Source organism: Rhinoderma darwinii, chromosome 5 (genome assembly GCF_050947455.1).
Source record: "Rhinoderma darwinii isolate aRhiDar2 chromosome 5, aRhiDar2.hap1, whole genome shotgun sequence".
NCBI lineage: Eukaryota > Metazoa > Chordata > Amphibia > Anura > Rhinodermatidae > Rhinoderma > Rhinoderma darwinii.
Genome location: NC_134691.1, coordinates 61,479,794 through 61,501,322, shown reverse-complemented (window position 1 = coordinate 61,501,322; position 21,529 = coordinate 61,479,794). Strand labels below are relative to the sequence as shown.

The 21,529-nt window shown below is 42.1% G+C and overlaps 1 protein-coding gene across 11 annotated transcripts in view; it reads right to left on the bottom strand.

Moving 5' to 3' along the window:
• Positions 1 to 4,112: 4,112 nt before the first annotated feature.
• LOC142652481 (uncharacterized) overlaps positions 4,113 to 21,529 on the bottom strand; it is a 63,333-nt gene continuing 45,916 nt past the window's right edge. For all 11 annotated transcript variants that reach the window (XM_075828117.1, XM_075828123.1, XM_075828116.1 and 8 more), the window contains one exon: positions 4,113 to 4,485. In XM_075828117.1, the coding sequence (XP_075684232.1) occupies positions 4,444 to 4,485 (42 nt within the window). In that variant the 3' untranslated portion in view covers positions 4,113 to 4,443. The remainder of the gene's footprint in view (positions 4,486 to 21,529) is intronic.

Here is a 21,529-nt window from a genome sequence, read left to right as displayed (position 1 = left end):
TTACGGACGCGGCGATACCAAATATGTGCAACTTTTTTGCTTTATTGTGGTTTTTTTTTAATAGTAAAGCAGTTTGTAAGGGCATGACCACACGTGGCGGATTTCCTCCGCAACTGTCCGCATCAATGCCGCACCTAATCCGGGTTGCGGATTACGGCTGCGGATCTGCACAAAATGTGCAGAAAATTGATGCGGACTAGCTGCTGCGGACTGCGGGAAAAGTGCTTCCCTTCTCTCTATCAGTGCAGGATAGAGAGAAGGGACAGCACTTTCCCTAGTGAAAGTAAACGAAATTCATACTTACCGGCCGTTGTCTTGGTGACGCGTCCCTCTTTCGGCATCCAGCCCGACCTCCCTGGATGACGCGCCAGTCCATGTGACCGCTGCAGCCTGTGCTTGGCCTGTGATTGGCTGCAGCCGTCACTTAGACTCAAACGTCATCCTGGGAGGCCGGACTGGAGACAGAAGCAGGGAGTTCTCGGTAAGTACGAACTTCATTTTTTTTTACAGATACATGTATATTGGGATCGGTAGTCACTGTCCCGGGTGCAGAAACAGGTACTGCCGATCGCTTAACTCTTTCAGCACCCTGGACAGTGACTATTTACAGACGTCTCCTAGCAACGCTCCCGTCATTACGGGAGCCCCATTGACTTCCTCAGTCTGGCTGTAGACCTAGAAATACATAGGTCCAGCCAGAATGAAGAAATGTCAAGTTAAAAAAGCAAGACGCATCCGCAGCACACATGACATGTGCATGACAGCTGCGGACTTCATTGCGGAACTTTGAATCTCCATTGAAGTCAATGGAGAAATTCCGCCATGAGTCCGCCACTGCTCCGCAACAGACAGAGCATGCTGCGGACACCAAATTCCGCTCCGCAGCCTATGCTCCGCAGCGGAATTTTACGCCTCGTCTAAACGAACACTGCTAAATTAAAGTGTAAGTCAATGGACAAACGGCTCCGCTGCGGATTAACGCTGCGGAGTGTCCGCAGCGGAATTTAAGTGAAATTCCGCCACGTGTGAACCCAGCCTAAGGGGAAAAAGTGGGTTTTTCATTTTTTTTTTTTTCACACTTTTTTTTAAATTAACTTTATTCAACTTTTTTTTACTTTTATACTAGTCCCACTAGGGGACTTCACTATGCGATCCTCATTATAATACACGGCAATACTTCTGTATTGCAGTGTATTACTGCCTGTCCGTTTAAAACGGACAGGCATCTGCTAGGTCATGCCGCAGGCATGACCTAGCAGGCATTCATTACAGGCAGACCTGGGGGCCTTTATTAGGCCCCCGGCTGCCATTGGAGACACAGACACTCGGCGATCGTATCGCCGGGTGTCGGTGGGAGAGAGAGGGAGCTCCCTCCCTCTCTCCAAAACCACTCAGATGCGGTACTCGCTATTGTGCACCGCATCTGAGGGGTTAAACGGGTGAGATCGATACTAATATCGATCTCACACGGCAGAGCAGGGACACTCCCAGTCCTCAGCTACGTCTGGCAGCTGAGAGCAGGGAGATTTGACAGCTCCCTGCTCTGTTTACTTTATTCTACAGCAGCGCCGTGGAATAGCGGCGCTGTAGAATAAAGCCCATTAATGACCGCTGTGAAAAGGCTTATCGGCGGTCATTAAGGGGTTAAAATGTGTTTCTTGCAGAAACACTGTTGATGTCTACACAAAACAATCAAGTACAGTATCAGTTGTCTCTTGTTTGGGGAGTTTAGCCATTTCACATTAAATGTGGAGAATGTGATATCCACCATCAAGAAAGATTAATCTAATTCTTAAAGGGGTTTTCCCAGAATCATAAATTATCAACTATCCTGTGCATAGGTTATAATTAATGATACTTATAAAACTCCTTTTACCTATTTCTGTATTAGAGCCTGAATTATAGAGTAGCATATGGTGGGATAGGATGCTGTGTTGCAAGGGGGAAGGAAGGTGGGGAAAAAGATAGGAACTATATAACTTATATACAAGCTTTTGAAGGGTAAGTTCCAGTGACTCAACCTCCCGAACTATAAGAGTTCTACCTCATAGATAACCGCTATGTACAGGCGGCTAAGAGGTAGATAAGGATAGATTCTGTCTGGAAGAAGTAGCTACCAACGGGTTTAGTTCCTGAATGAGGGTATGAAGATAGAAAAACCACTGTGCATGTCAGGACTCAGGAGAAAAGTTATTAAAATGTGCAAATGGAGTTAGGATGATGGGGAGAACTGGCAGAAATGGCTGTGAGATTATATAGTAGAAAACAAGGGGAGAAGGTAGGATCCAGCGCTGAAGCGTTTAAAATGGAAAACAATTTTCCAAGTTTAATTGTTAGATTCTAAAAGGAAGTCCAGTGATATGAAGTCCAGGGTGTATAAGAAATTTGAGGGAGGGTATCCTCTGTAAGCCTACGCGTTTCGGACAACGCTGTGTCCTTAGACTTGACTGTGTCAGCCAAGTCTAAGGACACAGCGTTGTCCGAAACGCGTAGGCTTACAGAGGATACCCTCCCTCAAATTTCTTATACACCCTGGACTTCATATCACTGGACTTCCTTTTAGAATCTAACAATTAAACTTGGAAAATTGTTTTCCATTTTAAACGCTTCAGCGCTGGATCCTACCTTCTCCCCTTGTTTTCTACTTGATACTCCGTGTGCCGACACGAGGATCCGGGCGCTGTCAACGACACACAGGAGTGTGTCAGGTGAGCTGGAGGAATTTTTTTCTACTTTTTTGTGAGATTATATACTTTCTATGTATATATAACAATAAATTGACATCTTCCATACCATAAGTGTAATCAGATTATGCAGATACAATGATATTATCAAACAAACTGTTCAAAGCAACTTTATAATAACAGTGCAAGAGAGTGCATTAGACATTGCAACCAGGTACAAGGCATAACTTCTAATAAAACGCACAGTATGTTGGTGAAGTAGCAGTGTGAGACATGTTGAGTGCAGAAGTCCGGTTGTCCGAAAACGGAAGCAGTCACTCGTATTATGATGGAGATAAAAAACAGTCCACAGATGTCTTTTGGCCTTCAGGTCTGGAGTGCTCTCCCTTGCGACTTCTTAGACTTGGGAGATTTCTGTTTGCCCACTGTTTTCCATCTTGGGAAGTGGTGGTGGCATGTCTCCTGCTGATATTGGCATTAAAGAGGCTCTGTCACCAGATTTTGCAACCCCTATCTCCTATTGCAGCAGATCGGCGCTGCAATGGAGAGAAGAGTAACGTTTTGTTTTGTTTTTAAAAACGAGCATTTTTGGCCAAGTTATGACCGTTTTTATATTTATGTAAATGAGGCTTTCTAAAGTACAACTGGGCGTGTTTAAAGTAAAAGTACAACTGGGCGTGTATTATGTGCGTACATCTGGGCGTGTTTAAAGTAAAAGTACAACTGGGCGTGTATTGTGTTCGTTACATTTGGGCGTTTTTACTTCTTTTACTAGCTGGGCGTTGTGTATAGAAGTATCATCCACTTCTCTACACAACGCCCAGCTTCTGGCAGTGCACAGACACAGCGTGTTCTCGAGAGATCACGCTGCGACGTCACTCACTTCCTGCCCCAGGTCCTGCATCGTGTCGGACGAGCGAGGACACATCGGCACCAGAGGCTACAGTTGATTCTGCAGCAGCATCAGCGTTTGCAGGTAAATCGATGTAGCTACTTACCTGCAAACGCCGATGCTGCTGCAGAATCAACTGTAGCCTCTGGTGCCAATGTGTCCTCGCTCGTCCGACACGATGCAGGACCTGGGGCAGGAAGTGAGTGACGTCACAGCGTGATCTCTCGAGAACACGCTGTGTCTGCACTGCCAGAAGCTGGGCGTTGTGTAGAGAAGTGGATGATACTTTTATATACAACGCCCAGCTAGTAAAAGAAGTAAAAACGCCCAGCTGTAACGAACACAATACACGCCCAGATGTACGCACATAATACACGCCCAGTTGTACTTTTACTTTAAACACGCCCAGTTGTACTTTAGAAAGCCTCATTTACATAAATATAAAAACGGTCATAACTTGGCCAAAAATGCTCGTTTTTAAAAAAAAACACGTTACTCTTATCTCCATTGCAGCGCGGATCTGCTGCAATAGGAGATAGGGGTTGCAAAATCTGGTGACAGAGCCTCTTTAAACAAGGGATCTCATTTAGTTTAATTTCTAGTATTTCATATACTTTGTTCAAGTTGTCAGGTATGCATATGATGATCTGCCAGTCATTTTCTTTTCTTTTTTAATGCAAGTCAAAAAAGAATAAGCCATTCATTTATCTTGAGGGCTTCAAATAAAAGTTTTAGAGTACACCTTTCGGTTCGGGTGGAGGGTGTAATATCCTGAAATAGTGACAATACAGACCCTTCATGTGTAAACAAAAAGGCAAAGAAAAATGTCTCAACACTTCTGACGTCCAGTTCTTAGTGTCCGAGTCTTTATCCACAAATGCCTGGATGCCTCCTGGCTAGCAGCAAGCCCTGAGAAACCAAATAGACATGGAAATCTAGCACTTGTATTATAATAGCTTCTTTATTATTCCTCAATCCCTAAGGGTATGTTCACACGCCCTATTTACGGACGTAATTCAGGCGTTTTTTGCCTGGAATTATGGCCAAAAAATGGCTCCAAACCGGCGGCAAACATCTGCCCATTGAATTCAATGGGTCTTACGGTGTTCTGTGCAGACAAACTTTTTTTACGCGCCGCTGTCAAAAGACGGCGCGTAAAAAGACGGCCGCCTCAAAGAAGTGCATGTCACTTCTTGTGATGTAATTGGAGCCATTTTTCATTGACTCCATAGAAAAACAGCTCCAATTACGTCCGTAATGGACGCCGCGAAAAACGCGTGCACTTGCAAAAACGTCTGAAATTCAGGAGCTGTTTTCGCCTGAAAACAGCTCCGTAATTTCAGACGTATTTTACGTTTGCGTGTGAACATACCCTTAAGGACACAGCCTGTTTTGGCCTTAAGGACACAGACAATTTTTTCAAATCTGACATGTTTCACTTTATGTGGTAATAACGTTGGAATGCTTTTATGTATCCCAGCGATTCTGAGATTGTTTTCTCGTGACACATTGGACTTTATGTTACTGGAAAATTTTGCTCGATACATTCAGTATTTAATTGTGAAAAACAAAAATTTTGTGAAAAATTGCAAAAATTAGCATTTTTCTAAATTGAAGTATCTTCTTGTAAGACAGATAGTTATACCACACAAAATTGTTGCTAATTAACATCCCTCATATGTCTACTTAAGATTGGCATAGTTTTTTGAACATCCTTTTTTTTTCTAGGACGTTACAAGGCTTAGAACTTTAGCAGCAATTTCTCACATTTTCAAGAAAATTTCAAAAGGCTATTTTTACAGGGGCCAGGTCAGTTGTGAAGTGACTTTTATGTCCTTATATATTAGAAACCCCCAATAAGTCACCCCATTTTAAAAACTGCACCCCTTAAAGTATTCAAAACAGCATTTAGAAAGTTTCTTAACCCTTTAGACGTTTCACAGGAATTCAAGCAAAGTAGAGGTGAAATTTACAAATTTCATATCTTTTTGCAGAAATTTATTTTTAATCTATTTTTTTTATAACACAGAAGATTTTACCAGAGAAATGCAACTCCATATTTATTGCCCATGTTCTTCAGTTTTTAGAAATATCCCACATGTGGCCCTAGTGCGCTTATAGACTGAAGCACGGGCCTCAGAAGCAAAGGAGCAACTAGAGGATTTGGGGCCCCCTTTTTATTAGAAAATATTTAAGGCACCATGTCGGGTTTGAAGGGCTCTTGCGGTGCCAATACAGTGGAAATCCCCCAAAAGTGACCCCATTTTGGAGACTACAACCCTTATGGAAATTATCTAGGGGTATAGTGAGCATTTTGACCCCGTAGGGTTTTTGCAGAAATGGTTGGAAGTAGGCAGTGAAAATGAAAATCTACATTCTTTCAAAGATAATGTAGGTTTAGCTAATTTTTTTCTAATTTCCACAAGGACTAAAAGAGAAAAAGCACTGCAACATTTGTAAAGAAATTTCTCCTGAGTAAAACAATACCCCACATGTGGTCATAAACGGCTGTTTGGACAAACAGCAGGGCTCAGAAGGGAAGCCATTTGGCTTTTGGAGCTCAAATTTATCAGAAATGGTTTGCAGATGCCATGTCGCATTTGCAAAGCCCCTGAGGGACCAAAACAGTGAAAACGCAAAAAAAATGACTCCATTTAGGAAACTACATCCCTTGAAGAATCCATCTAGGGGTGTTGTGAACATTTTGACCCCACAGGTGTTTCATAGATTTTATTAGAATTAGACAGTGAAAATAAAAAAAAAACCTCTTTCTTCAATAAGACGTAGTTTTAGCTCAACATTTTAAATTTTTTCAACAAATAAAGGAAAAAAAGAACCCCAACATTTGTAAAGCAATTTCTCCTGAGTACGTCAATACCCCATATGTGGTCATAAACAGCTGTTTGGGCACACGGCAGGGCTCAGAAGGGAAGGAGCGCCATTTGATTACAGTACAGTACAGTACAGATTATGCTGAATTGGTTTCTAGGTGCTATGTCGTATTTTCAAAGTCCCTCTGGGACCAAAACAGTGGATCCCCCCAGAAGTGACACCATTTTAGAAACAACACCCCTCAAGGTATTCACCTTGGGGTGTAGTGAGCATATTTACCCCGCAGGTGATTGGCAGAAATTGGTGCGCACTCGATGTTGCAGAGTGAAAAGGGGATTTTTTTCCATAGATATGCCAATATGTGGTGCCCAGCTTGTGCCACCATAACATGACAGCTCTCTAATTATTATGCTGTGTTTTCCAGTTTTAGAAACACCCTATGTGTGGCCCTAATCTTTTTCCTGGATATTCAACAGGCCTCAGAAGTGAAAGAGTACCATGCGAAATTGATGCCTAATTTGGCAATTTACAAAGTATTGGTTCACAATTGCAGGGCGCTGATGTGAAGTAATTAAAAAAACCCTGAGAAGTGACCCCATTTTGGAAACTGCACCCCTCAAGGCATTTATTAAGAGGTGTAGTGAGCATCTTCACCCCACAGGTCTTTTCCATGAATGATTGCGCTGCGGTAGGTGCAAAGTAAAAATTACATTTTTTCCCTAGATATGCCATTTCAATGGCAAATATGTAGTGCCCAGCTTGTGCCACTGGATATACACCTCAAAAATTCTTAAAAGGGTTCTTCCGGGTATGGCAACGTCATATATGTGGAAGTAAACTGCTGTTTGGGCACGCTGTAGGGTTCAGAAGGGAGGGAGCACCATTTGGCTTTTGGAGCGCAGATTTTGCTTGGTAGCAGCTTTGTTTGGAGTTTTACTGGTGTTTCCGTTTATAATGTGGGGGCATATGTGAGCTGGGCAGAGTACATCAGGGGCATAGTTAGGTGGTATAATAATAGGGTAAAAAAAATAGTGAAGCAATCCTTTCTGCACAGGCCAGTGTCGCGCTGATAAATGTCCTTTCTTATTCCCCTTTTGGTCCACACTCCGCAACTTTGCAGTTTGGGGAATTCTGCTGGGAAGTTTTGTCCTGGTATAATACGGGCGCCCTCGCTTCCAGCAGATATGTTTGGGCCCTCCCCTTCCTGGTTCCCTAATTTTAGGGGCCTTGATAATTCGCCACTTGAAACAGAAGAAATGTTCCCCTCAGGCCAACACAACTGCATATTTTTTCTTTCCTGACTTATTGGAGCCTTAACTAATTTTATTTTTTCATAGACATAGTGACATGAGGGTTGTTTTTTTGCGGGACGAGCTGTAGTTTTTATTGGTACCATTTTGGGGTACACGCGACTTTTTGATCACTTGTTATCCTTTTTTTTGGGAGGTCAGGTGACAAAAAATCAGCAATTCTGGCATTTATTTTTTCGTTGACGGAGCTGTATGAGGGCTTGTCTTTTGCGAGACGAGTTATAGTTTTTATATGTACCATTTTTGGATACATGCGACTTTTTCATCACTTTTTATTTCAATTTTTGGAAGACAAAGTGACCAAAAAAACAGCAATTATGGCAGTATTTTTTAGTTTTTTTTTACGGCGTTCACTGTGCGGGATAAATAACACAATATTTTTTTAGTTCAGGTCATTACAGTCGCAGCGATACCAAATATGTATGGTTTATTATTTTTTTCAATAATAAAGGGATTGATAAGGGAAAAGGGCGATCATGTTTTATGTTGTTACTTGAAACTTTTATTGTATTTTTTACAACTTTTATTTACTTTTTTTTTACACTTTTCTTTAGTCCCATCAGGGGCCTTGATGGTCCAACTGTTTCATTGATGTTCTAATACATTGCACTACCTATGTAGTGCAATGTATTAGAACTGTCAGTTGTTCACTGACAGCAAGCCGATCAGGCTCAGCCTCCGGACGGGGCCTAATCGGCTTCCGTAATGGCAGACAGGAAGCCATTGTTAGGCCTCCTGTTGCCATAGTAGCAGTCGCCAGCCTTGCTATCGCATTGCAGTCTGCCGATTTGCTACATACCGCTAAGATGCAGTGATCGCATTGGATCGCTGCATCGAAGGGGTTAATGGCAGGAATCGGAGCTAGCTCCAGTACCTGCCGATACATCGGGGTGTCTGCTGTAGCATACAATGGACACCCACTGCTGATGAAGCTTCTGAGCCGGAAGCTGAGCCGGCGCCATCTTGCCGATGGTACCGGAAACCTTTTAGGCCCCGCTGCCGAGCCGGGCATAGGAAGCTTTTGTTGCTGGCAGACCGGGGTGGCCTAGTATTAGGCCTCTGATTGCCTTTGCAGCCACCGGCAACCCAGCGATCACGTTGCTGGGGTGCCGGTGACTAAAAACTCCTCACACGCTGCGATCTCTATTGAACGCAGCATGTGAGGGTTTAATCGGTCGGATCGGAGGCTAGCTCTGGTCCTGGCAGATACCTCAGGGTGCAAGCTGTAACATACAGCTGGCACCCGGCGGTGATGTCGTTGGCTCATCTCCTGAGCCAGCTCCAACTCCTTCATGTACAGCTACGTGGAATTGCGTTAAAACACCAGTTCCCATCACGCAACTGTACGTAAAAATGTGGGAAGGGGTTAATTCTTAAAGCATTAAATCATGTCGCAGTAAAAGTACATGAGTGACATGTTTCCTTCTGCTGCGGAGGGGAAACATGTTACTCAGGGGATTTTATTGTGACATGATTTAATGCTTTAGGAATTAAGGAATAATAAAGAAGCTATTTTAATACAAATGCTGGATTGCTAAATTTTTGTGGGGGTTCTTTATGTGCAAGGTCATGTCTGACCATTGCTGCATACAAAATTTCTGCTGTATCCACATACAGTATGATAACATTCCACCATATCAGGCAGTGGTTCAGCAAAATCTGACTTAGGCCTCAGGGCCTGTGAATTCTTTCAACTACCACTTTAGATGTTCTCTTCTGAACCAGGAGGTCTCGGAAGACTTCCATTTCCACTTTAGGGAATATGTCAGGCAAGAATGGTTCAGGAATTCCTTTGAAGCAAATGTTCTCCTGATCTTCTAGGAGTGTCAACGCTCTTTTGATATGTTCTATTTGTAGATGTATCTTGGATTGCAGGGATCCTGCATTAGTTATAACGTTAGAGAATGTTCTTTCCAGCCCTTCAACTGGTTTTCCATAGAAAGCCTTTAGAGAAAGGAGCAGCTTACTGGTCTGTAGTCTTATATTCTGCTGCACCGTCAATGTCCGACTCCTCCGCTCTTTCTGGAGCTGATGCTGCCTGAGGCCATTTGGATGAGCCCACAGGTGCTTACATGTTGTATTTTTAAAGGTATTTCTTCAGGCCCGCTAGGATTTTCAGAATTCACTGAAGCTGGTGTGACTTTCGCTTTATCCTTGACGATTTTCGCTATTTTGAGGCATGGGTGTTTGCTTCATCAGGGAGCAGTTTACTGGTCTGTAGTCTTATATTCTGCTGCAATATCAATGTCCGACTCAATGTTTCTGGAGCTGACTCTTCCTTGGGCGCCATTTTGGATGCGTCGACGAGTGCTTGTATGTTGTATTCTTTGAGATTAGCTGGTACGTCTTTGATTTTATCCTTGCAGATCTTTGCCATTTTGAGGCATGGGTGTTTGCTTCATCAGTGTTTTTTCTAACATATGTAAGACAGCTGCTGGATTAAGCCATCACAGTCCGTATCCAGACTCAGTCCCCTAAAATGGTTTAGCCCCTTCCCGCACCTTGGCGTAAATGAACAACTAGGTGAGCAGTAACTTCGAGCACCTGGGCGTGCAGTTACATCCGTGCTTTAAAAGTTAACCGCCGCGCGGCGCTACACCTCAGCGGCGGTTAACTTTTCAGTCAGTCTGCCCTGATGTCCGGGCAGACAACAAGGGACCAAGTAAAGCGGTCCCTTGTTGTAGATCGCTCCAATTAGTTAGTCTGTGCAGATTTACCAATCGGAGAAGGAAATACGTCACAGACTCTGATCTCCTCTGTTGGAGTCAGGAAGTCGAGGAGATCAGAGCCTCGTGTCGTGCGAAGAGAATAGAATGTTAAAAAAATCATATAATATCCCCATTAACCCCTTGATCACAGTGTGTAACTGTGATCAGCCCCCCCTTCCTCTCCTAGTCTATAAGGCAGCTTTTTAAAATTATTTTTTATAAAAAAAATGCTAAAACTAAAAAAAACAGTTTAGACAGCGTCCATTTAGTCAGCGTCAGTGTTAGTCAGCGTCCATTTAGTCAGTGTTAGTCAGCGTACGTGTTAGTCAGCGTCCATTTAGTCAGTGTTAGTCAGCGTACGTGTTAGTCAGCGTCCATTTAGTCAGTGTTAGTCAGCGTACGTGATAGTCAGCGTCCATTTAGTCAGTGTTAGTCAGCGTCAATTTATTTAGTGTCAGTCAGTGTTAGCGTCACTTAGTTTCACAGGGCTGTCCGAGATTGAGTTTTTCTAGCTCTTTTTTTCGGACAGTCTTGTGGAAAATATTTTTGAGCAAACAAATCTATTTGCTCTACAATTTATTGCTGTCAACCCCGGTAGTTTTTATGTCAGGCCATACAGGTGGCATCCCACCGACAAAAGCAGAAATACTACAGTACTGGGGATTGGTACTGAATATGGGCCTAAAGAAGAAGCCATCAGTGAGGTCTTATTGGTCCACAGATATTCTGTACCACTGCCCCTTATGCCGCACCACAATGCCCAGGGCTCGTTTTGAGGCAATACAGAAGTTTTTACATTTCAATGATAATTCCCAGTGCCCCCCCCAGGATGACCCCAATTTTGATAGACTCTACAAAATTAGACCCCTTATTTCCCATTTGGCCCAAAAATCAATCCATGACGCCACCTGCTCTCTTGTCCCTGTGCGTGGTGCAACACCCACCACCACGTCACGGCCTGTCCTGCATCCAGGCCTATAATAAATTCATGGTGGGAGTGGACCTTTCTGACCAGATGCTCAAGACGTACAATGCCATGCAGAAATTCAAAATTTGGTATAAAAAAACTTGCAGTGTACTTCATCCAAATGGCATTGTACAACTCTTTTGTAATTTACAGGAGCACTGGTCAGGAGGGGACATACCTGGAGTACCAGGAGAAAGTTCTACCTCTGCAAGTACTGATAGTTGCAGGGCAGCGCTTTCCCGGTGAAGTGCCGCCCACAGAAAAAAAAGGCACCCCCAGAAAAAGTGTTGTGTCTGTGCCAGAAGAGGCATATGAAAAGACACGACATACCAGTGCAACACCTGTCCCACCCACCCTGGACTGTGTATAAAGGAGTGTTTCCGGTTATACCACATCTCTCTGGAGTTCTAAATTTTATTATCATCCGACCCTTTCATTTATAATTATAGTCCCTTCCATTTACAATTACCGTCCCTTTGATTTACCATAACCATTTCACCAGTCACGACAGTCACAGGACAAAGCCCTGTGGTGGGGCAGGCCTCAGGCCTGCTTGTAGCAGACGGGCGGCAGTAGAGGTGTATTGGTGGTAGTAGAGGTAGCCAACACAGAGAGCAAGTGTGGTAGTAGTAGTAGTAGCAGCACATTAAAAAAAGAGACTGGATGACAGTCACAGGACAAAGCCCTGTGGTGGGGCAGGCCTGCTTGTAGCAGACGGCAGTGGAGGTGTATTGGTGGTAGTAGAGGTAGCCAACACAGACAGCAAGGGTGGTAGTAGTAGAGTAGCAGCAGCACATTAAAAAAAGAGACTGGACGACAGTCACAGGACAAAGCCCTGTGGTGGGGCAGGCTTAAGGCCTGCTTGTAGCAGACGGCAGTGGAGGTGTATTGGTGGTAGTAGAGGTAGCCAACACAGACAGCAAGGGTGGTAGTAGTAGTAGCAGCACATTAAAAGACACTGGACAGTCACAGGACAAAGCCCTGTGGTGGGGCAGGCCTCATGCCTGCTTGTAGCAGACGGGCGGCAGTGGAGGTGTATTGGTGGTAGTAGAGGTAGCCAACACAGACAGCAAGGGTGGTAGTAGTAGTAGCAGCACATTAAAAAAAGAGACCGGACGACAGTCACAGGACAAAGCCCTGTGGTGGGGCAGGCCTCAGGCCTGCTTGTAGCAGACGGCAGTGGAGGTGTATTGGTGGTAGTAGAGGTAGCCAACACAGACAGCAAGGGTGGTAGTAGTAGTAGCAGCACATTAAAAGACACTGGACAGTCACAGGACAAAGCCCTGTGGTGGGGCAGGCCTGCTTGTAGCAGACGGCAGTGGAGGTGTATTGGTGGTAGTGGAGGTAGCCAACACAGACAGCAAGGGTGGTAGTAGTAGTAGTAGTAGTAGCACATTAAAAAAAGAGACTGGACGACAGTCACAGGACAAAGCCCTGTGGTGGGGCAGGCCTCAGGCCTGCTTGTAGCTGACGGGCGGCAGTGGAGGTGTATTGGTGGTATTAGAGGTAGCCAACACAGACAGCAAGGGTGGTAGTAGTAGTAGCAGCACATTAAAAAAAGAGACTGGACGACAGTCACAGGACAAAGCCCTGTGGTGGGGCAGGCCTGCTTGTAGCAGACGGCAGTGGAGGTGTATTGGTGGTAGTAGAGGTAGCCAACACAGACAGCAAGGGTGGTAGTAGTAGTAGTAGTAGCACATTAAAAAAAGAGACTGGACGACAGTCACAGGACAAAGCCCTGTGGTGGGGCAGGCCTCAGGCCTGCTTGTAGCAGACGGCAGTGGAGGTGTATTGGTGGTAGTAGAGGTAGCCAACACAGACAGCAAGGGTGGTAGTAGTAGTGGCAGCACATTAAAAAAAGAGACTGGACGACAGTCACAGGACAAAGCCCTGTGGTGGGGCAGGCCTCAGGCCTGCTTGTAGCAGACGGGCGGCAGTGGAGGTGTATTGGTGGTAGTAGAGGTAGCCAACACAGACAGCAAGGGTGGTAGTAGTAGTAGTAGTAGTAGTAGCACATTAAAAAAAGAGACTGGACGACAGTCACTGGACAAAGCCCTGTGGTGGGGCAGGCCTCAGGCCTGCTTGTAGCAGACGGGCGGCAGTGGAGGTGTATTGGTGGTAGTAGAGGTAGCCAACACAGACAGCAAGGGTGGTAGTAGTAGTAGCAGCACATTAAAAAAAAAGAGACTGGATGACAGTCACAGGACAAAGCCCTGTGGTGGGGCAGGCCTGCTTGTAGCAGATGGCAGTGGAGGTGTGTTGGTGGTAGTAGAGGTAGCCAACACAGACAGCAAGGGTGGTAGTAGTAGTAGCAGCACATTAAAAAAAGAGACTGGACGACAGTCACAGGACAAAGCCCTGTGGTGGGGCAGGCTTAAGGCCTGCTTGTAGCAGACGGCAGTGGAGGTGTATTGGTGGTAGTAGTGGTAGCCAACACAGACAGCAAGGGTGGTAGTAGTAGTAGTAGTAGTAGTAGCACATTAAAAAAAGAGACTGGACGACAGTCACAGGACAAAGCCCTGTGGTGGGGCAGGCCTCAGGCCTGCTTGTAGCAGACGGCAGTGGAGGTGTATTGGTGGTAGTAGAGGTAGCCAACACAGACAGCAATGGTGGTAGTAGTAGTAGCAGCACATTAAAAGACACTGGACAGTCACAGGACAAAGCCCTGTGGTGGGGAACGCCTCAGGCCTGCTTGTAGCAGACGGCAGTGGAGGTGTATTGGTGGTAGTAGAGGTAGCCAACACAGACAGCAAGGGTGGTAGTAGTAGTAGCAGCACATTAAAAAAAGAGACTGGACGACAGTCACAGGACAAAGCCCTGTGGTGGGGCAGGCCTCTGGCCTTCTTGTAGCAGACGGCAGTGGAGGTGTATTGGTGGTAGTAGAGGTAGCCAACACAGACAGCAAGGGTGGTAGTAGTAGTAGCAGCACATTAAAAAAAGAGACTGGACGACCGTCACAGGACAAAGCCCTGTGGTGGGGCAGGCTTGCTTGTAGCAGACGGCACTGGGGGTGGATTGGTGGTAGAAGTAGTAGCAGCACCAACAGTGGCACATTAAAAAAAGAGTGGACAGGACAGAATCCCGTAGTAGCAGGCGGCAGTAGCAGGCGGCAGCGGCAGCAGCAGTGTCAGATCTAATCAGTAATACTGAAGTGAAACAAAAAAGGACACGGCGCCAAAACTTGCGGTATCAATAGAAAATGAGCGGAGATAACGCACATAAATGCTCACCTATGAGGTTGTGAATTACCGGCATGTAATTCGTAGTAGATAAGCTGCTGCCAATCCCAACGCAAACTCCCACGGGGTTGCCAAATTAATAGAGATAAGGAGGAAAAAACGGGATACACGGCGCTGCTTAATGTAATTAGTTTAATAACGATGGATGCTACGCGTTTCGATACTGGACTGGCATCTTCATCAGGCATATCAAGGGGATAGTACAGAGGACACATATATATACACAAATGTACAAAATTGAAATCAAGCTCATTGGGCCAGTTCAGACCAGCCTCCTGGCCAGAAAAACCGCCAAAATCAGCAGGTCAAAGTTCAGCAAATGTCATAACATAAAGAACATAATACAAAATGAAAAAATGGGGTGAATGCAATAACAAATGAGTTGCTAACAGATAGTACATGTTATTAGATGTCACATTTAGTATAGTAAATCTATGAACAAACTGATCCGTTCAGTTCCTGAACCAAAATGATTATCGGCATTCAGTACAAATAACATATTGTTTATACAAGTGTTTTATATGTGGTATATGGAAGGGATAGATGATATGGAGTTGTCAGGGGGATGGTGAGATAGTACGATGTCTAGAGAATGTTTTATTTGTACGAGATCCTAATATAGCGCATAGTAGCGCGTTGTCATGGTAACCTGTAAACACAGACATACCGGAAGAGAAGGGAAACTATGTTGGAACGCATAGTGAAGCGCAACAGCGCACAGTGGGAAAGTTTCGCTAAATTTTTTTTCGTTACAATCAGTCATAAGTGGCCAAAGATAGAAGCAACAGGGTATAAGTTTATTATAAGTATGATAGAAATACTGAGAGATAATATTGTAATATAAATAATGAAGTCATGAAGAACACTAACAGCTAAAGGGCCGAACAGGTTCGATGTGGGGAACAATACAATCAGTTAGATGAGCAGCTAATAGAAGCATATCACCTAATTGCATTATAAAAAATAAAAAATAAAAAAATATAGGACTGAAATATGATTGTGTATGCCATATAAATGTATAAGACATAATATATAGAAAGAGAAATAGTAATTAAAATAAAATAATAATAATGAATAAATAAACAATAATTAAAAATAATAATAGAAAATAATAGTGATAATCATTAATAATTAATAATAAATAATAAATAATAGAATACCGCTTAGTTGTGATGATATATGTATACCTGTTCGGCCCTTTAGCTGTTAGTGTTCTTCATGACTTCATTATTTATATTACAATATTATCTCTCAGTATTTCTATCATACTTATAATAAACTTATACCCTGTTGCTTCTATCTTTGGCCACTTATGACTGATTGTAACGAAAAATTTTTTAGCTAAACTTTCCCACTGCGCGCTGTTGCGCTTCACTATGCGTTCCAACATAGTTTCCCTTCTCTTCCGGTATGTCTGTGTTTACAGGTTACCATGACAACGCGCTACTATGCGCTATATTAGGATCTCGTACAAATAAAACATTCTCTAGACATCGTACTATCTCACCATCCCCCTGACAACTCCATATCATCTATCCCTTCCATATACCACATATAAAACACTTGTATAAACAATATGTTATTTGTACTGAATGCCGATAATCATTTTGGTTCAGGAACTGAACGGATCAGTTTGTTCATAGATTTACTATACTAAATGTGACATCTAATAACATGTACTATCTGTTAGCAACTCATTTGTTATTGCATTCACCCCATTTTTTCATTTTGTATTATGTTCTTTATGTTATGACATTTGCTGAACTTTGACCTGCTGATTTTGGCGGTTTTTCTGGCCAGGAGGCTGGTCTGAACTGGCCCAATGAGCTTGATTTCAATTTTGTACATTTGTGTATATATATGTGTCCTCTGTACTATCCCCTTGATATGCCTGATGAAGATGCCAGTCCGGTATCGAAACGCGTAGCATCCATCGTTATTAAACTAATTACATTAAGCAGCGCCGTGTATCCCGTTTTTTCCTCCTTATCTCTATTAATTTGGCAACCCCGTGGGAGTTTGCGTTGGGATTGGCAGCAGCTTATCTACTACGAATTACATGCCGGTAATTCACAACCTCATAGGTGAGCATTTATGTGCGTTATCTCCGCTCATTTTCTATTGATACCGCAAGTTTTGGCGCCGTGTCCTTTTTTGTTTCACTTCAGTATTACCCTTCGGGCCATTGCTCATACCCTTGCTTGGGTGGCTTGGATCCCGTTATTGAGGATTTTGGGGCTTTCGTTCCGGAGATCCTCAGACACTGGCAGCCTTCGTTTTCTATTACGTTTACAATCATGATGGATTTTATCAATGAGCGAGCAACCACACGGGATTGTCTCATCACACAGCTCACGTCAATGGACTTCCATGATGATCATGCTATACCAGTGAGTAAAACTACCATTAATACTGAGGATCTGAAGATTATGACGGATCTATTTCTGCTATTGGAAGATACATTGAAAGAGGAAGCCTTTCTTAACATTGACTGTCGTTTTTTAAACATATACCTATCTGAAAAAATAGCCCCTAGGGGCCTCAGGGTCTGTTTTAATACTCCATACCATGATGATAGCAATTTTTATACTGAATGGCTCAAGGCATTGGAACTTAGTAATGCTGGACTTATTAATTGTCTGCACAAAAAAAGAACAAGCATTTGTGTGGAATTATCTAATAAGATTGATAAGTTAAGCGAGCAGCTGTGCCGCTTCTCTGATTTTCCAGATTTTAAAAAATTGGAATTTTCAACCATTGATCGTCTGCATATATTTGAAAGAGATATCATTGGTAAAAAAATGAAAAAACTAAAAAGGGATAGAGCGGATTACATGGATAATAAATTGGGCGATTGGACCTCCAAACCCCTCCCCAACACACGTCCGCATATGGACCTCCATGTAAATAAGCTCAATACCCTTCACGGCAAATCATCCTATTCATTTAAGCGCTCTAAACCCAAACATGATACTATTGGCGATATAACATCTAGGACCAACACTAACGAATTAAAAAATAAAAATATGAATGAACCAACTCCACCTGTCCATATGAACAAATATACTAGTATATCCAACATCATTAGCCCTAACAGAAGACACATCACCCCTCTCCACAATCCCAAACCTTCTTCCACCTCAATTAACCATTCACACCGCCAACAATTCATACATTCCAACTGTACAGACCCCCAAAATACAATAAATCCAAATATGGCGAATATCACATGCACCAACCCTTTGGGACCAATACCCCAATATGCTTTTAAATCTGCCAATTTAGATGCACATTTGAAACTTTTCAATCTCATCCCGGACACTCCTTTTGAACAGTCTTTTGAATCCCCCTTGTTTAATGACTCGATTGAAATTGACATTACATCACCACTTCCATCATCCATGTTGAATTTAACTACACATGACGATTCGTTTCAGGAGATTAGTCCACATGTTGTGCCATATCTACATAACATCACCACGGATGGCCTTGAACCCACTCTTGATAATACTCTGGCAACAGTGTCTTTTTTAGGACTTCCACCACAGTTCACCAGACCACCAATTACCCCGATCTCCCAATCACGAGATATCCTTCTGCCCATTATAAAAAGTCCAAAATCCCAAACAATTACAGCCTTCTTCCCGAGAATACAAAAGACCACATCAAAAAGAAAATTGGAGGAAGAGTCAGAGGATGTAGAGGGGGCAGACGTAAGCCTCCCCATTCTCCCAAAGAAATACAGGCAGAAACAATAAAGCTTTTTAATCTGTCAAAATATACTCTGAATGCTAATGAGACTAGTCTGCTTTCAAAGGGCCTTTCTTTCTGCCCCACCACCGCACCGGATGGTTTTGAAGTTTTCATGGACCTTAATAGGTTTATGCGTAGACTCACACTTCTACGTCATTTTGCATTATCTCCAATAACAACTACACCAGAGTCCATACATAGTGTGACCACATCTACTCACATCCCCAAATCTGTTAGTGTAGACGTCCACCCTAGATCTTCATTTTATCCCCTCCACCACCGCGGACCAGCACTCGAAACCTTTTACAATCTGGTCAGCAATGACTTCAAAACAATAGAAAAACCCATCTACTCCCCAGACAATCTCACTAAGTCTGAGCGCCTTGCACTAAAAAATCTACAAAAAAACCACCAAATAGTGATTCGATCTGCTGACAAGGGTGGTGGGATTATAATCCAAGACCGTGCTGATTACACCAATGAGGCCTACAGACTATTGTCCGATACAAACTTCTATGAGAGACTGCAGTATAATCCAATACCAACATTTCTACTTGAATATAAATCCCTTATAGAAATGGCTTATACTGATCAGATTATAAATAAAAAAGAGAAAACATTTTTAACAGTTCCTTTTCCTACCATTCCGTTTTTATACCATTTACCAAAGATCCACAAATCCCTATCAAATCCCCCTGGTAGACCCATTATCTCAGGGATAGGGTCCATGACTAGTAATTTGTCACATTTCATAGACATTCACCTCCAAACACATGTAGTCAAACTACCGTCGCACCTTAAAGACTCTACACATCTAATTAGAGAACTGTACAAACTACAAACCGCCCACGATTTTACGGATCTATGGTTTTTAACTGTAGATGTGACATCACTTTATACGAATATCCCACATGATCTTGGCATGCAAGCGTCTCTAACTTATTTAACCTCCAACCCTCTTTTCCCAAATAATCAGATCAACTTTCTGATGGATTGTATTGATTTTATACTTAAACGAAATGTTTTCACCTTTGAGGGTAAATTTTACAGACAGGTTAAGGGCTGTGCGATGGGGTCAAGATTCGCCCCGTCGTACGCTAACCTGTACATGGGGGCTTTTGAAGAATTTTATATATACGGTGACCATAATTTTAAGGATAATATTATTTTTTACAAACGCTATATAGACGACCTCTTTTTCGTCATTAAAGGAGATGCGACTGTAATTTCAGATTGGGTTAGCCACCTCAATAGCAACAATTTTGGTATTTTATTTACACATACATCGTCCTTGGAACAAATAGACTTTCTGGATCTAACAATTGAAAAAAATGGCCGTTTTTTAAGTACTAAGACTCATTTTAAAGGAGTTGACGTTAACAGCTATCTAGATTTTAAAAGTGCACACTATCGTCCATGGCTAAAGAATGTACCTTTTGGCCAATTCAAACGAATAAGAAAAAATTGTACTAGCGATAAAGATTTCTCCATTGAATGTAATATTTTGAAAAAAAGATTCAAACAAAAAAACTTTCCAACCAGTTTGATTAAGGGAGCAGAGTCTAGAGCAAAGGCGTTAACACAATCTGAGTGTATCAACCCCAAAGCGCAAGCTGTTGTGAAACCGACCGATTTTAATTGTAATTTTATCACCACCTTTAATAAAGGGAGCAAACTAATTAATACTATACTTCTGAAGCATTGGCACATTCTAACAAATGACCAATTTATGAAAAGTATCCTTCCCATCAAGCCAAAGATCACATATAGAAGGGCAAAAACGCTAAGAAATTTGATAGCGCCAAGCAAACTGCATAAAATTACTCAAGACCCTCCAAAAACATCATTAATTATTAATGGGGCGTATCGTTGTGGCAAATCTAGATGTCTTTGTTGTCTAAACATTGCAAACAAAAAAACGCATTTCACTTCCATGATTACGAATGAAAGGTTTCCGATAAAAAGTTTTCTCAATTGTGGTAGTGACTACGTCATCTACCTTTTACAATGCACGTGTGATCAACAATATGTGGGTCGTACCACCCAAACCCTTAGATGTAGGGTTAATAAACATAGATTCAATGTTAGGACTGGGTTTGAAAAACATAGCGTGTCCCGCCACTGTGCTACTGAACATAAATGCAACTTTGACTCTATCACCGTGACTCCCATTGAAAAAATACCCCTTGATATATCTAATAGATTTATTAGATTAAAACAAAGAGAAAATTTTTGGATATATAAACTGGTGACCTTATACCCCAATGGCCTTAATGACATTGCGGAGTCCGCGTTGGACTAATATCAGCGCATCCAACCCTTTAATCTATTTTTATTTATTGTATTTTATTATTTTTAAATTATCAATTTTATTGATACGCTGTAATGTAATGTCTATATTAATCTTATTATATTAATTTTTATACATTAATTTTATTGAGATATCCTAATATATACATCCAGTCATATAAAAGAAAAATTTTTAATAATTCTAGTTCTTTTCTAATGACGAAGGTATACATATATCATCACAACTAAGCGGTATTCTATTATCTATTATTTATTATTAATTATTAATGATTATCACTATTATTTTCTATTATTATTTTTCATTAGGTATACATATATCATCACAACTAAGCGGTATTCTATTATTTATTATTTATTATTAATTATTAATGATTATCACTATTATTTTCTATTATTATTTTTAATTATTGTTTATTTATTCATTATTATTATTTTATTTTAATTACTATTTCTCTTTCTATATATTATGTCTTATACATTTATATGGCATACACAATCATATTTCAGTCCTATATTTTTTTATTTTTTATAATGCAATTAGGTGATATGCTTCTATTAGCTGCTCATCTAACTGATTGTATTGTTCCCCACATCGAACCTGTTCGGCCCTTTAGCTGTTAGTGTTCTTCATGACTTCATTATTTATATTACAATATTATCTCTCAGTATTTCTATCATACTTATAATAAACTTATACCCTGTTGCTTCTATCTTTGGCCACTTATGACTGATTGTAACGAAAACATTTTTAGCGAAACTTTCCCACTGCGCGCTGTTGCGCTTCACTATGCGTTCCAACATAGTTTCCCTTCTCTTCCGGTATGTCTGTGTTTA